Here is a 14465-nt window from a genome sequence, read left to right on the forward strand (position 1 = left end):
AGCTAAAAGGGTGTCCTAGGGCCATACTCTCAGGATTTCTCCAGTCTTTGTCAGCCCAGTAAGTCTGGTCTTTTTCTGTGGGTTAGAATTTTGTTCTACATTTTTCTCCAACTATGTGCAGGACCCTGTATTGTGATTCCTCTCAGAGTAGTCAGTGGTGATAGCTGGGCACCATCCAGTCCAGTAGAGGCCATGGTAGATGTGGTCCACTAGTCCTTTGGACTAATCTTTCCCTTGTATCTCCAGTTTTCTTCATTCTCCCTTGCTCCCAAAGGCGTAAGGCCAGTGGAATATCTTAGATGGCTACTCACAGGCTTTTAAGACCCCAAACACTACTCACCAAAGTAGAATGTAGAACATTTTCTTTATAAGCTATGTTATGCCAATTGAGCTAGATGTTCCCCAAGGCTGTGGTCCCCAGAGCCATCAGCTCAGCAATTTGGTCCCTCAGGGAGTTTGAATGTGTCTGTGGAGCATCCATGATCCAAGGCTATAATCCTTACAGAAGCCAACTGCCACATCTTTCTCCCGTGGGTTCAAACTTCCAGTCTTTTAGTTAGTGTCATGAAGATAGAATTTTTTTTTCATGAATCTGTGTTTTAATAGTGCAAGCATGTCACTTTGTATTGTTTTATTTTGTTTGTTTTTTTAATGCCCACCTTTGAAAGCTGATCTAATCCTCTACTACTTATTATTTGAAAGAATAAAATATTGTACTGGTACAACAACAGACACATAGACCAAAGGAACAGAATTGAGAAACCAGATGTAAATCCATCCACCTATGAGCAGCTGATATTTGACAAAGGGCCAAAGTCCATTAAATGGGGAAAAGACAGTCTCTTTAAAAGAAATGGTGCTGGCACAACTGGATATCCATCTGTGAAAAAATGAAACAAGATCCATCTCTCACACCACACACAAAAACTACCTCAAATGGGCCAAAGACCTAAATATAAAACCTGAAATTATAAAAATCATGGAAGAAAAAATAGAAATAATGATAGGAGCCCTAATACATGGGATAAATAGTATACAAACCATAATTAACAATCCACAAACACCAGAAGAGAAACTAGATAACTGGGAACTCCTGAAATTAAACACTTACGATCCTCAAAAGAATTCACCAAAAGAGTAAAAAGAGAACCGACAGGCTGGGAAAAAAATTTTGGCTGCAGACTATCTCACAAGGGTCTAATCTCTAATATCTATAACACCTCAGCAGCAAAAAGACAAATAGCCCAATTAAAAAATGGGCAAATGATATGAACAGACACTTCACCAAAGAAGATATTCAGGTGACTAACAGACGCATAAGGAAATGCTCGCGATTTTTAGGCATTAGAGAAATACAAATCAAACTACAATGAGATACCATCTCACCCGGACAATACTGACACTAAAAACACACACACACACATACAAAATAATAAATGTTGGAGAGGCTGCAGGGAGATTGAAACTTTTATGCACTGCTGGTGGGAATGTGAAACAGTGCAACCATTTTGGAAAATGATATGGCACTTCCTTAAAAAGCTACAAATAGAAATGCCATATGATTCAGCAACCCCACTACTAGGAATATCCCAGGGAAATAAGAGGCATCACATAAATAGACATATGCACACCTGTGTTCATTGTAGCACAATTCACCGTAGCAAAAAGATGGAAACAACTTAAGCGCCCATCAACAGATGAACGGATAAAAAAATTCTGGTACATACCCACAATGGAACACTATGAAGTGATAAATCACAGCAATGAACCCATGGAACATCTCACAACATGGATGAATCTGGGGCACACTATGCTAAGTGAAATAAGTCAATCACAAAAGAACAAATACTGTATGAGACCACTATTATAAGAACTCAAGAAAAGGTTTACATATAGCAAAAAGCACACTTGATGGTTACAAGGGTGGGGAGGGAAGGGGAAGGGAAATCACTAACCAATTAGTAAACAAGTGTCAGCTTTGGTGAAGGGAAAGACAACACACAATACAGGGAAAGTCAGCAAAACCTGACCAAGAAAAAGGCATAGAATTTCCTAGACACATTCAGACACCTTGAAGGACCAAGTTGCTGGACTGAAGGCTGGGGACCATAGTCTACAGGGACACCTAGGTCAATTGACAGAACACAGCTCATAAAGAAAATGATCTACATCCTACTTTGGTGAGTAGCATTTGGGGACTTAAAAGCTTGTGAGCGGCCATCTAAGACACATTTTTTGGTCCCATCCCATCTGGAGCAAAGGAGAATGAAGAAAACAAAAGGCAGTAGGAGAATATTAGTCCAAAGGACTAAAGGACCACATGAACCACAGCCTCCACCAGCCTGAGCTCAGAAGATCTAGATGGTGCCCGGCTACCATCACCAATGATTCTGATAGGGATCACAACAGGGGGCCCCAGACAAAGTGTGAGAAAAATGCAGAACAAAACTCAAATTCACAACAAAAGACCAGACCTACTGGAGGAACCCCCAAGACTATGGCCCCCAGGCGCTTTACTAACTCAGAACTGAACACACTCCTGAAGCTGACTTTTCAGACAAAGATTAGATAGGTCTATGAAACAAACAATAGCATATGTGAGGAAAGTGCTTCTTAGTTCAGTCAAATATACAAGACCAATTGGGCAACTTCTGTCCTAAAGCAAGATGAGAAGGCAGGAAGGGACAGAAAAACTGGACAAAAGAACACGGGAAACCCAGGGTGAAAAGGGTGAGAGTGCTGTCACATTGTGAGGATTGCAACCAATGTCACAAAACAATATGTGTATAAATTTCTGAATGAGAAGCCACCTTGAGCTGTAACCTTTCACCTAAAAAAAAAAAAATTTAAGCACACTAAAAATGAGTTAATTGAAATATATTAAAATGTTATAATAAAATTGAAAAAAGAATAAAATAAGATCATTATAAGTATCAGGTGAACGTGAGACAAAATTTATTTAGAAGCATATCTACACATTTGCAAGAATTTCCAGCTACACTCTTGCAAATATTTTTTCCTTTTTTTCTTAAACATCATTTAATAACAGCATTTGAACAATGAAATGCTGAGGGATAATGTATTCCTTAAGCCATTTTTATACATAAACAAGAACTATCTCATGATCTAAAATTTTTGTGCAGGTCTTTGTTCAGCCAGCTTTTATTCCTATACTTCCTTTGGTTACAAAGTGGCAAAAGAATCATACAGTAACCCAAACTAATGAATTTTCAAGAGAGAGAGGGAAAACATTTCGACCAGGGCAGATGAGTCCGCCACCCATTTCATAGGGTGTGAGTGAGTGTGGATTGGTGCATAAATGTGCCCTTGTGCTTCTTTCAGGATGTGAATACCTTACACTTCTGAATGAGATTCAAAATGTAATTTCAATCATTCTTGATTCCCACCTTACAGAAACTACAGAACGTAGACCCCTGACACAGGTTTTCCCTATAAAAACTCCCTTGTTTTTATAAATTTTATCTACATTCTTATTATTACCTAGCATCTATTGAAATGTCCACTTTATGCCACTTCTGTATATTCAGAGGCAACCCTGGTGGCAAAGTGGTTAAGAGCTTAGGCTGCTTATCAAATGGTCTGTCGTTTGAATCCACCAGCTACTCCTTAGAAACCTTATGGGGCAGTTCTACTCTGTCCTATAGGGTTGCTATTAGTCAAAATCGACTCAACAGCACACAACAACAATGACATACATTCAGAGATAATGTCTTTTTTTTTTTTTTGTATTGTTTTATTTTGTTTTTCCCCACCTAACTGAGCTGAATAGCTTTCACTTGGTTAAAATATCCTCCTGATGTAGTTAAATTCGGAGGTAGTTTCGGGTTCTAGGGTCAGGCAGGATGGAATCCCAGCTGTGCCTTATAGTATGTTTGGAGAAAAGAATTAAACTATCTGAGCTTCATTTACCTAATCTGTGAGTAGGAATGAGCTAATGCATGTAAAGTGCAAAACATAGCATCTGACACATAATAAGAGCATAATACATCATAGCTATATTTTGTTTTACTATAGAACACATGGAAACCCTGGTGGCATAGTGGTTAAGTGCTACAGCTGCTAGCCAAAGGGTTGGCAGTTCGAATCCGCCAGGTGCTCCTTGGAAACTCTATGGGGCAGTTCTCCTCTGTCCTATAGGGTCGCTATGAGTCGGAATCGACTCGACGGCACTGGGTTTCTGGTTTATAAAACACATATAATTTTTTTAAATTCTTCAAGACATTTTTAAAAAGTACTTTTATACAAATGTATCCCCTTCATCTCAAAGAGGACACATGGATCACTCAATGCAAATCTAGTACGAGTAAGAAGAAACCACTTCAAGTGAGAATTCTTAGGACAATGTACCAAGAATCTTCATACCAAGTACACCATACATTTAGGTCCACTTTCTTTTTAAATATTGTTTCAGGACATATCATTTTCTAAAAGGCACATGAGAGAAGCATTTCAATTGTTTTGAAGATAAGCAGTGAAGTTGCCAAGCAAGTCAAGAAGCAGATGACAGCATTTGTGAAAAATAGGAAAAAAAAATTACTGAAATGTTCGTTCTGCCCGAAGAGTCAACCCAGAATAGTGATGAACCCTGAAAAAATTAATTTCCACCATTTAAATAAATAAGACCAATAGGGCAGGTGATTACCATCATGATTCATATGGAATCTGAGGGTTTCCATCTTCTAAAACAATACAAAAAGACCACACTTCTTGACAGAAGTCACGTCACAGCACAGGTAACTAACTTGCATCAATACGCGTCGGCAATTTAAGACAGATAAGCCACCTGTATAGTTCTGCTGGATGGAAAGAGAAATTTACACAGCTTATTGGCTGTAAAATGAAGATTAAAATCTGCTCTTTCCTTCATGAACCAATTTAAAGTCAGTCATTCAGAATACACGGAATTATGAATGAACATGATTTTTACATTTTCGAGTCCTAGTTCTGTATTTAGACTCCTGGCTATAAGAAGCCCTTAGCTTACAAACTGATTATGGTTTAAAGAAGTAAAACTTAGGTGCTGGGAAGGTAGAATGCATTAACCTATGGCATTCTCAATGTAGGAGTCGATGTGTGGTGGTAGGAAACAGGTGACCTTTTAAAACCAAATATTAAATAAGAGGGTCCTAGAAACCCTGGTGGCCTAGTGGTTAAGAGCTATGGCTGCTAACTAGCAGGTTGGCAGTTTGAGTCCACGAGGCGCTCCTTGGAAACTCTATGGGGGCAGTTCTACTCTGTCCTATAGGGTCGCTATGAGTCAGAATTGACGAGATGGCAATGGTGTGTTTTTTTGTTTGTTTCTTTGTTTACTGGAGCAAGAAGGGCATGGTGGTCTACTTCCAAAAATCAGCCAATGAAAACACTGTGGATCATAAAGGCCCTATCCCCAACCAATCATGGGGATGGGACAGGACCAAGCAGCATTTCATTTCATTGTGCATGGAGTCGCCATGAGTCAGGGACTGACTAAACCCATTGCCGTGGAATCAGTTCTGACTCACAGCAACCCTACAGGACAGAGTAGAACTGCCCTACAGGGTTTCCAAGGAGTGGCTGGATTTGAACCGCCAATCTTTGGAAACCCTGGTGGTGTAGTGGTTAAGAGTTTGGCTGCTAATCAAAAGACTGGCAGTTCAAATTCACCAGGTGCTCCTCAGAAACCCCATGGGGCAGTTGTACTCTGTCCTATAGGAAAGCTCGATGGAATCGTCTCAACCGCAGAGGGTTTGGTGTTCTTTTTTTTTTTTTTGCTTACTGGCTTACTGGACTTATGGTACTAACTCAATAAATGTAACAATTGCAAAAGACAACCAAGTGGAAGTCCTCTGGGCTTTTCTTGGGACACATGGAAAAGCAGATTGCTTTTTCAGGTGTTAAAAAAAAAAAAAGGTGCGATAACGTGTGCTTTGATGGCAAAATATATTACCCAGAATGGATCTCCTCCTCCATGTATGCAAAGGGCTGCAGAGTAAAGTATAGATGAGTAGGGCTCTTGGAACCTGAAAGGGAGCAGGGCTAGCAGCACCGCAAGCAGGAGTGGGGCAAGATAACAAAAGCACAGATTAAAAAAAAAAAACAAACCTGGCATCAGTAGCAGTGTGCTGACTACTGACAACCTTAAGTTCTAAGGATGGGATGCCCCTATTCAAGCTTAGGAAAATGTTGTCATTGTTCTTTCCATTGACACTATCACAGATTGACAGAGGGATCTAATTATAAGCCAATCTCCTCCGTCTCAGCCTGAAGTCTATAGAGGGAAGTGCGAATTCCTTCTTCCAAAAATGCAGTAACATTTTTTTTTTTTTAAGAAATAATTTTGACATGTGTAGGTAGGCACCCTCTTAACCAATGTCTTAGTCTTTACAGAGCTGGCCTGGAAAAGTCACAAACAGGAGTCAGGTTACTCACAGGCCTTCAGCAAAACACTCCAGCAGCAGCGTTTCCCCTTTGAGGATGACCTCTGAGGACCGACTGCCCCTCTCCGTGGGGGGCAACAGCAGTCTGGGTTTCCTTTGCTTGATCAAATTTGCTATAAAACAGAAAAGAAGAGTCTCAGACTTTTTCAAGCTAAGAGGGTTAAAGTCTGTGGCACTAAGGCTTTCTTAAAACATACCTATGAATGTATGTATGTATTGTTATGTGAGTGTGTGTGCACATACATATATACATATACATATTTTCCATTTAAATAGATTCCTCTTCTTTCTTAACATGAAGCATGGGTTGTCACACAGATGTGTTAACTAAGTGTCGCACCAAGTTTTATGAAGGCTATAATTAGACCACATCTTCTAATTCAGAAGTTCAAACACTGTTCTAGATAATTAATTTCTTGATGTAGGCCCTTAAATTAATTGATAGCCTATGATTTTATATTCTGCACTTTCATCATCCCTGGTCATGTTTTATGGCTCCGTGTGTGTGTGTGTGTGTGTATGTATGTGTGTGTGTGTTTCTTTAGCTCAGTGTACTGAAGCACTATATATGGAGCCCTAGTGGCACAAAGGTTAAGCATTTGGCTGCTAACCAAAAGGTCAGAGGTTTGAATCCCTCAGTGGCTCGGAGGGAGAAAGGTGTGGCAGTCTGTTTCCATTAAGATTACAGCCTTGGAAACCTTATGGTGTAGTTCTTCCCTGTCCTGTGCCATCACTATAAGTTGGAATCGACTCATCAGCAATAAGTTTTTGTTTTTATAAACATTATATCGGGTTCCTGTTAAAATGAAGCTTTTTTTTTTTTTTTTTGGGGGGGGGCTCTGTATCCAGAAATTCTGATTCAGGAAGTCTGTGATGGACACTAGGCATCTATGAATTTATCAAGCTCTTCAAGCAACTCTACTTAGAGTCTCAGACCCTCATAGAGAAAGAGCATTGTAGGGAATGATGGGCCAGCATTCTCACTAACTGCGTAACAACATGTTTCATTTTTTATTTGCTAAGAATCTCTCAATGGCAAATTGAGAGATTTCAATTTTCACTGTAATTTTTATGTCATTTTCCAAAGGTTCACCCAAATTGTATTTCCCATCCAAGGTCAATGTGACTTGACATGATATGGAAAGAGAACCAAATAGGTGACATTGTAGTCTCGGAGGAGAGGAGTGAAAGGCCCTGGAAGCAGGGTACACCTTACCGTACCTTCCTTACAAGGGTTCATTTATCTAAAGGTAATTGTTGAACATGTGCTCTGTGCAATGATTGTTATTCAGTACTTTGGAGATGTAACAATACACACGCTGTTAACTCAATCCTATATATGTGTGTGCGCGTGTGTATGTGTACATAAACCCAAATGAAACCCACTGCCATCAGTCAATTCAAACACATAGTGACCCTGTAGGGTTCCTGAGGCTGTAAATCTTTAAGGATTTCGAACTGCCAACCTTTTGGTTAGCAGTCAATCACTTTAACCACTGTACCACCAGGGGCCTCATATATGTATAACCAAACCCAACCCAAATCTGTTGCTATTGAGCCGATTCCGACTCCATAGTGACCCCGTAGGGCAGAACAGAACTGTCCTGTAGAGTTTCCAAGGAGTACCTGGTGGATTCGAACTGCTGACCTTTTGGTTAACACCCTGAGCACTTAAACACTACACCATCAGTTATGGATCTCCAAGGAAATCATGCTGGGAATGTACATTTAAGCAGTCTGCCTTCAAACTGAGGGTGCACCAGCAGGAGCCTCCACCAGCCTCTGCTGACTTGCTGGTGTATTAGCCACTGCTCCAAACGATTTAAAGAATATGTGTTGCATTCGTGTAAATGATTCCTATCCGTGGAAGCTAGCCCACTGTAGAATTGAGGTTGACTCAGGCATCGTCCACAGAGCACCAGCTCTGATAGACGATCTGTGGGAGGGAGGGTGGGAGAGGTTTCATGGACAAATGAGTTTGGAGAATGCTGAAACACTGTTTTCTTTCTCAGAGAGTCATAATACACAGTTGCATATTAAATATCCCAAAAAAAGTCTTAAAAAATTATCCATTTACCTTCTGTTAACCCAGTGTTTTCCCTAACCCTGTCGACAGCTCATCATTTATTTTTCCTTTCCTTATGTAAGAACTATTAAATTTATGTACGATGGGGGACATTTTACCAAAAATTCATTACCACTGAGTCGATTCCCACTCATAGCAACCTTATAGGACAGGGTAAAACTGCCCCATAAGGTTTCCAAGGAGTGCCTGGTGGATTTGAACTGCTGACTTTTGGTTAGCAGCTGTAGCACTTAACCACTACACCACCAGGGTTTCTGGGAGACATTTTGGGATACCCAAAATAATTATCTTATAAAATATGTAGTTATATATATTTTACATATATGCTTATATATTGCATATAAAAATTTATATTTTTATATGTATTACATATTATGTAAACATATATTTACATATGTTCATATATTCATAAAGATAATTCCATTTGCATATTTTTAAGGGGGGAGGGAAACAATAGAATATGATAAGACCTTGTCTTTAACAGGAAATATTAGTATTTCAATAAACTCACAAAGGCATTAAAGGGAAAAGTCCAAATTCTGAGATGACAATGAGCTACTAAAGGTAAAAATAAATGCCAACAGTCTACACGTGTTCCACTTACCCTTGGAACCAATTTCTGTAGATGAACTTGAGTCATTAGCATGCTTTACTGAAATAAGAAAAGATGGAAGGAAACAAAATGCAAACATAATGGTAGATGCTGTTATCAATAAAGAATGAATAGCCTTATTTTTTCTCTTAGAAACATTACAAAATGAGATAGGACAGTGCTTCACTAGAACATTGTCTTGGGGGATACAATTAAAAAATATCTCCAATGAGCTTAATCTTGAGTGTCCACAGACGAAACTAGGAGGAAAGGATCCAAATAAGAGAACGGCAGCTACCAAAAGAATGCTCTAGCGAAGCCCTGGCATCGTGTATCTACACATAACAATGAAAAAATTGCAGACCAATCAGACAATGAAATGGTAATGCCAACTTTCAACTATGTTAGAGCCAATTATGCAGTCGGTGAACTGTTGGAGATTATCTATGCCCTTTGAATCTTATGATTCTTCCTCCCACTAATTACTTTTTCCCATTTGGGAACCCAGACTGGCATCTGCATCGTCAAGTAGGAAAGAGAAGCAGTTCAGAGAACTTTGCCAATTTGTGGAGGAGGGAGGTGTGTGGGGCAAAAAAGGCTTGATATAATAAAAATGTGAATACTGCATCTTTTTATTTTTAACTCTTTTTTGATATTTCCTCCCACCAACCATTTCCAGCTGGCTAGGTTATCCAAGATCACTGTGGATCAATGCCTGGCACTTGCTTACAAAACTCTGGAATTTCATTGTGTATTTTTCCCACTGAAAACGACTAAGCAGACTTCAAGTGAAATATATTTGTACCGTGAATTGAGATTTGATTTTCTGGCTGCCAGAAACAGAGCTACCGCAGGCTTGCAGCTGCAGATGTCTCTTTCATCTGGATGAAGTCTCTAGAGTTGAACTAGACAATGGTGGAAAATATCAATCCAGCTTTCAATGGCTTCAGCCAGAATGGAACTAAAGACACATTTGCATTCAGCGTCCACGATGGAACAATAAATAATTTGGACTTACAACTGTTAACTGTTAGCTTCATTGGCATTTTCTGTACAATAGTCCTTAATCTTGGAAACGCAGCAAAGCAGCAGTAGTCATTCCGACTGTCTTTTTCTTCCACGTTCGCGAAGTACAGATCTCCCTTTTGGCTCATGTATACTCTTTCGTCTTGCTCTATGTGTTCTAATTCTGGAAAAAAATGTCTTATTATTAAAGGCAGCATCTGACCCTTATTGTGCTTCGTCTCCTTTTCTTGTCTTTAATTTCATTTTATTTATTTATTTTGTCTTGTCTGTTCTTCTTCTCGCAAGTCTGATCTTGCTATAGGAGCAGAGGATTAGCAAGAAAAAAAATGAATGAAATAAAACTGGGAGCATGCTTTTCATCACTGACCAAAGAAGTCCACTGGTGGACACTCTGTCTGGGCCTATCCACGTCTCCTTACTGTCTGGGCCTCTAGGGTGGATCTTCCTGTCTGCATTTGTTTATCTGAAAACTTGTCAATTCAAACACTGGTCTAATTATAATTGTTAGTTTCCTAGGATTGTATTTCTTTAAAACAGAGCTCCCTAAAAGGTATGTCTGAGATATTAATCTCTCTGCCTCAGATGCAGCCAGCAGGGTTCTAGGGTCATTACAGTCTGGGACTTTCTGGCTGTAGCCAAGAGGAGCTTCATTTACTTTCATCTGAGTTCTATACAAATATGATCATTTTTCTCACGAGCCAAAATGAAAAAAATTTTTAGGAAGCATTGCTAAGACAAAGGCCAGAAGTGGGATTTAGAAGAAGCTGGAATTTCAAGTGAAGAGTGAGTAAAACTTTTCAGCAAATGAAACACAAAGGTAATATGAATTTCTCTGTAGACCACTGTATTTAGCAGTTGGAACATTACCAACATTATTAACATAGAAGTATATAAAGCTAGCAACACAGACACAAGCCGTCCTCAACTACAACAGAGATTATATTCCAAAGGTAAGAAAGTTATTTGGAATATGGAATGTGTATTCCTCAGAGACATACTCTAACGTAAGAGCAGCCTCTGCTCTTTTCTAATATGGTAAAATCAAAAGGCATATTTGGTGGTATTTCAGTGTTTCATGTATACCCATCAGTGTAGATTGGGGACCGACTAAAAGTGGGTCTAATTTTTCAAAAATCCATTTGATTTCACAATGATACCTAATATTAATTTTTTTTCACTATGTTATGTGCCATGATGCATAAAATTAAAATGCCTCCCCACCCCCATTGACAGAACGGAACCTTACTTACCGATATTCATCCAATAAATGTGTAAAGGTGGGAGTCCTTTGGGGGGGTTGCATGGGAGGACAATTGAATCCCCCTCCTCCACTTCTAGAGGGTTAATTTTTTCTTTTGGGAATTTTGGAACACCTGGTGTAAATAAATCATTTGAAGACATTATGTTAAAAATTCACTTTTAATGTCACAAGTAATACCTTAATACATTCTTCTTTAAAAAAAAATGAGCGCATTTGAATAAATTTGACGCTCCAAATCCTGGTGCTCACATCTTCCCTTGCAGAGATAAATATTTCTAAGAATATGGTGTGTGCCCATTCACAACTTATAAAATGCTTGCTCATTTTTCAATTATCAACAACATATCTTTGGTAAGCGATGTCCTAAGACATGAACATGCTTGTGCCTATCTCTCTGGGCAGATGTGCAAACCCTGGGTCACAAGGTTTGCTCATTTTAGCTTTGATTGATATGCAATCTTCTTTTTTTTTCTCCAAACCCTGTGATTTCTTTTTTAGGCAGTTACATATTGCCTATCTCTTGCTTTATTGTGAAGTCTTTGAAAGTAATTGCTAAATAGTCCATTCAGAGCATTAACCAGACTAAAGAAAAAATCCAAAACCCACATGGAAGTATCAGGAAGGAAGCCATGAAAAGCCAACAGGACCACTTTAAGTTGCAAAGAGAGGCATTCACACTGGAATCACACCCAGTAAATGAAATTTTAAACGAAAATGAAATTGATGTAGGAAATGGGACCTTCCGATATGTCAGCCTATTTTTTCTTTCATGTTGCAGCCAATCTGCTAAAAGAGCAATAGAGTGACAATGAGAATATAAGTCAGAACTGAGCAAAGTTTGAAATCTGTCTTAGCCTTCTAGTGCTGCTTTAACAGAAATAGCACAAGTGGATGGCTTTAACAAAGAGAAACTTTTTCTCTCACAGCCTTGTAAGTTGCAGGTCCAAATTCAGGGCATCAGCTCCAGAGGAAGGCTTTCTCTGTCGGCTCTGGAAGAAGGTCCTTGTCATCCATCTTCCCTTGGTCTGAGAGCATCTCAGCACAGGAACCTCAGGTCCAAAGAACGTGCTCTGCTCTGGGCACTGCTTTCCTGGTGGTGTGAGTTCCCCAACCCTCTGCTTGCTTCCCTTTCCTTTTACCTCTTGTAAGGTAAAACGTGGTACAGACCACACTCCAGGGAAACTCTCTTTACGTTGGATGTGACCTGAGCAATAGTGTTACATCCCACCCTAATCCTCTTTAACCACAGGCAAAGGTAATGATTTATGTAACACATAGGAAAATCACAAAATGGAGGACAACCACGCATGGCCTGACCAAGCTGACAGATATTTTTTAGGGACACAGTTCAATCCATTGCAAAATCCAACACCAAAGTTTAAGATTTATATGATCCTATTTTATTTATAAGAAGGAGCCATGGTGGTGTAGTGGTTAAGAGCTTGGCTGCTAACCAAAAAGTTGGCAGTTTGAATCCACCAGCTGCTCCTTGGAAACCCTATGGAGCAGTTCTACTCTGCCCTATAAGGTCCCTATGAGTCAGAATCAACTCGACCACAATGGGTCTGGTTTTATTTATAAGAAAATTCAAAATGTATTCTGTCTGAACATTATGTTAGTACATTTCAACTTTGTTGACAAATTTGCATTACAGAAGTACACAGGTCCTTATGGAAGACAACCAAAACCCATTGCCGTCAAGCTGATTGCAGCTCATAGTGACCCTACGGGACAGAGTAGGCCTGCCTAGGGTTTCCAAGGCTGTAATCTTTATGGAAGTAGACTGCCACATCTTTCTCCTAAAGAGCCATTAGTGGGTTTGAACTGAAGACCTTTTGACTAGCGGCCAAAGGCTTAACTTCTGTGCTACCAGAGTTCCTTTCTCATGGAAGGCAAGGCCTTTAAAAGGACTTTTATAATATTCCTGGTCTGGGGAATTTATTAGGTGGTATTCCATTTCCATATTTCTTTCTTAAATTATGGTTCACAAAAGATTATCATTATTTCTGAGAAGCTTTGTATATTTTCTGCATTTATTGTCCACTTCTGCCCCAGTCTCCCCTGTTCACCTCCTTAGAGGTTAAGGGAGCTTGCTGACATTTCTGTTATGGATACACCAGCTGGTTATAATGAGTTGCTTTTTTGTCTAAATTCAAGGACCTTTCCAGACTTGACATAATGGGGCAGTGTGGTTATTACAGAGCCTTTGAAAGTTTAGAAGGCTGGCTTCAGCTCATTTTATAGTCATGTGACAGTCCTTTGGTAGATTCCATTTTGGTCAACTCAGGTCCAGGGTTATTTTTTGTTTTTGTTCTTTTAATCCTTTGAGATTTGGCATTCTAGCAGATGGTTGCTGGGTTTCTCTTGGTAAACCTGGAAACATATTTGAAATGGCATGTATCTTTGAAGCACACTTTTTCTATAGATAACAAGACGTTTTCATCAAAAGATAGGAAAGTATGTTCAGTACGTTTACTGTGTCAAGATCTTTGTAGGTAAAGTATGAATGCCACCGATTTGGTAAAGCTTTGGCTTTGACTGAGAGCGACAGACATGCAAGTCATCTTGCAGTAAGAGGTATATTATATGCCCAAAGCTTCAATTTCAAATCACTTATTTAGCATAACCTGCTATAACTGAAGTCCAGCATTCACTGGCACTGGAATTAGCTTTGTTGTTGGGTAGTTATTGAGTCCGTTTATACTCAGCTATAACAGGCACCAGAGGTAGGGAAATATAGATTATAAAAAGGAAAGAATATGTAATCCTCTTCTAAAACAAGCAAGCTTTGTACTACCGGATATAAATAAAAAGCATCCCTGGTGGTGCTAAGGTTAGGTGTTCAGCTGCCAAAGGTCGGCAGTTCAAAGCCATCACCCGTTCCAAGGGAGAAAAGACCTGGTGATCTGTTCCTGTAAAGATTACAGCCTAGAAAACTTGATGGCACACAATACAAATACATAGCTCAGCAAGTGACTTATAATGTAAAGTAGGTAATTAATAAGATATATAATACCCGAATTGGAGAGCAGCACCCTATGAGCATACGAAAAATCTAAAAAT

At 39.3% G+C, this 14465-nt stretch overlaps 1 protein-coding gene across 3 annotated transcripts in view; it reads right to left on the reverse strand.

Annotated features, from left to right (window-relative positions):
- CHL1 (cell adhesion molecule L1 like) overlaps nt 1-14465 on the reverse strand; it is a 100875-nt gene that overhangs the window by 61258 nt on the left and 25152 nt on the right. For 2 of the 3 annotated variants that reach the window (XM_010590044.3, XM_003409782.3), the window contains exons 4-7: nt 11392-11514; nt 10134-10304; nt 9128-9175; nt 6430-6550 (exon numbers count right to left, since the gene is read on the reverse strand). In XM_010590044.3, the coding sequence (XP_010588346.1) occupies nt 6430-6550; nt 9128-9175; nt 10134-10304; nt 11392-11514 (463 nt within the window). The remainder of the gene's footprint in view (nt 1-6429; nt 6551-9127; nt 9176-10133; nt 10305-11391; nt 11515-14465) is intronic. The other variant, XM_010590043.2, reaches the window with a different exon arrangement.

The sequence above is a fragment of the Loxodonta africana genome, chromosome 22 (assembly GCF_030014295.1).
Source record: "Loxodonta africana isolate mLoxAfr1 chromosome 22, mLoxAfr1.hap2, whole genome shotgun sequence".
In the NCBI taxonomy this organism is placed as follows: domain Eukaryota; kingdom Metazoa; phylum Chordata; class Mammalia; order Proboscidea; family Elephantidae; genus Loxodonta; species Loxodonta africana.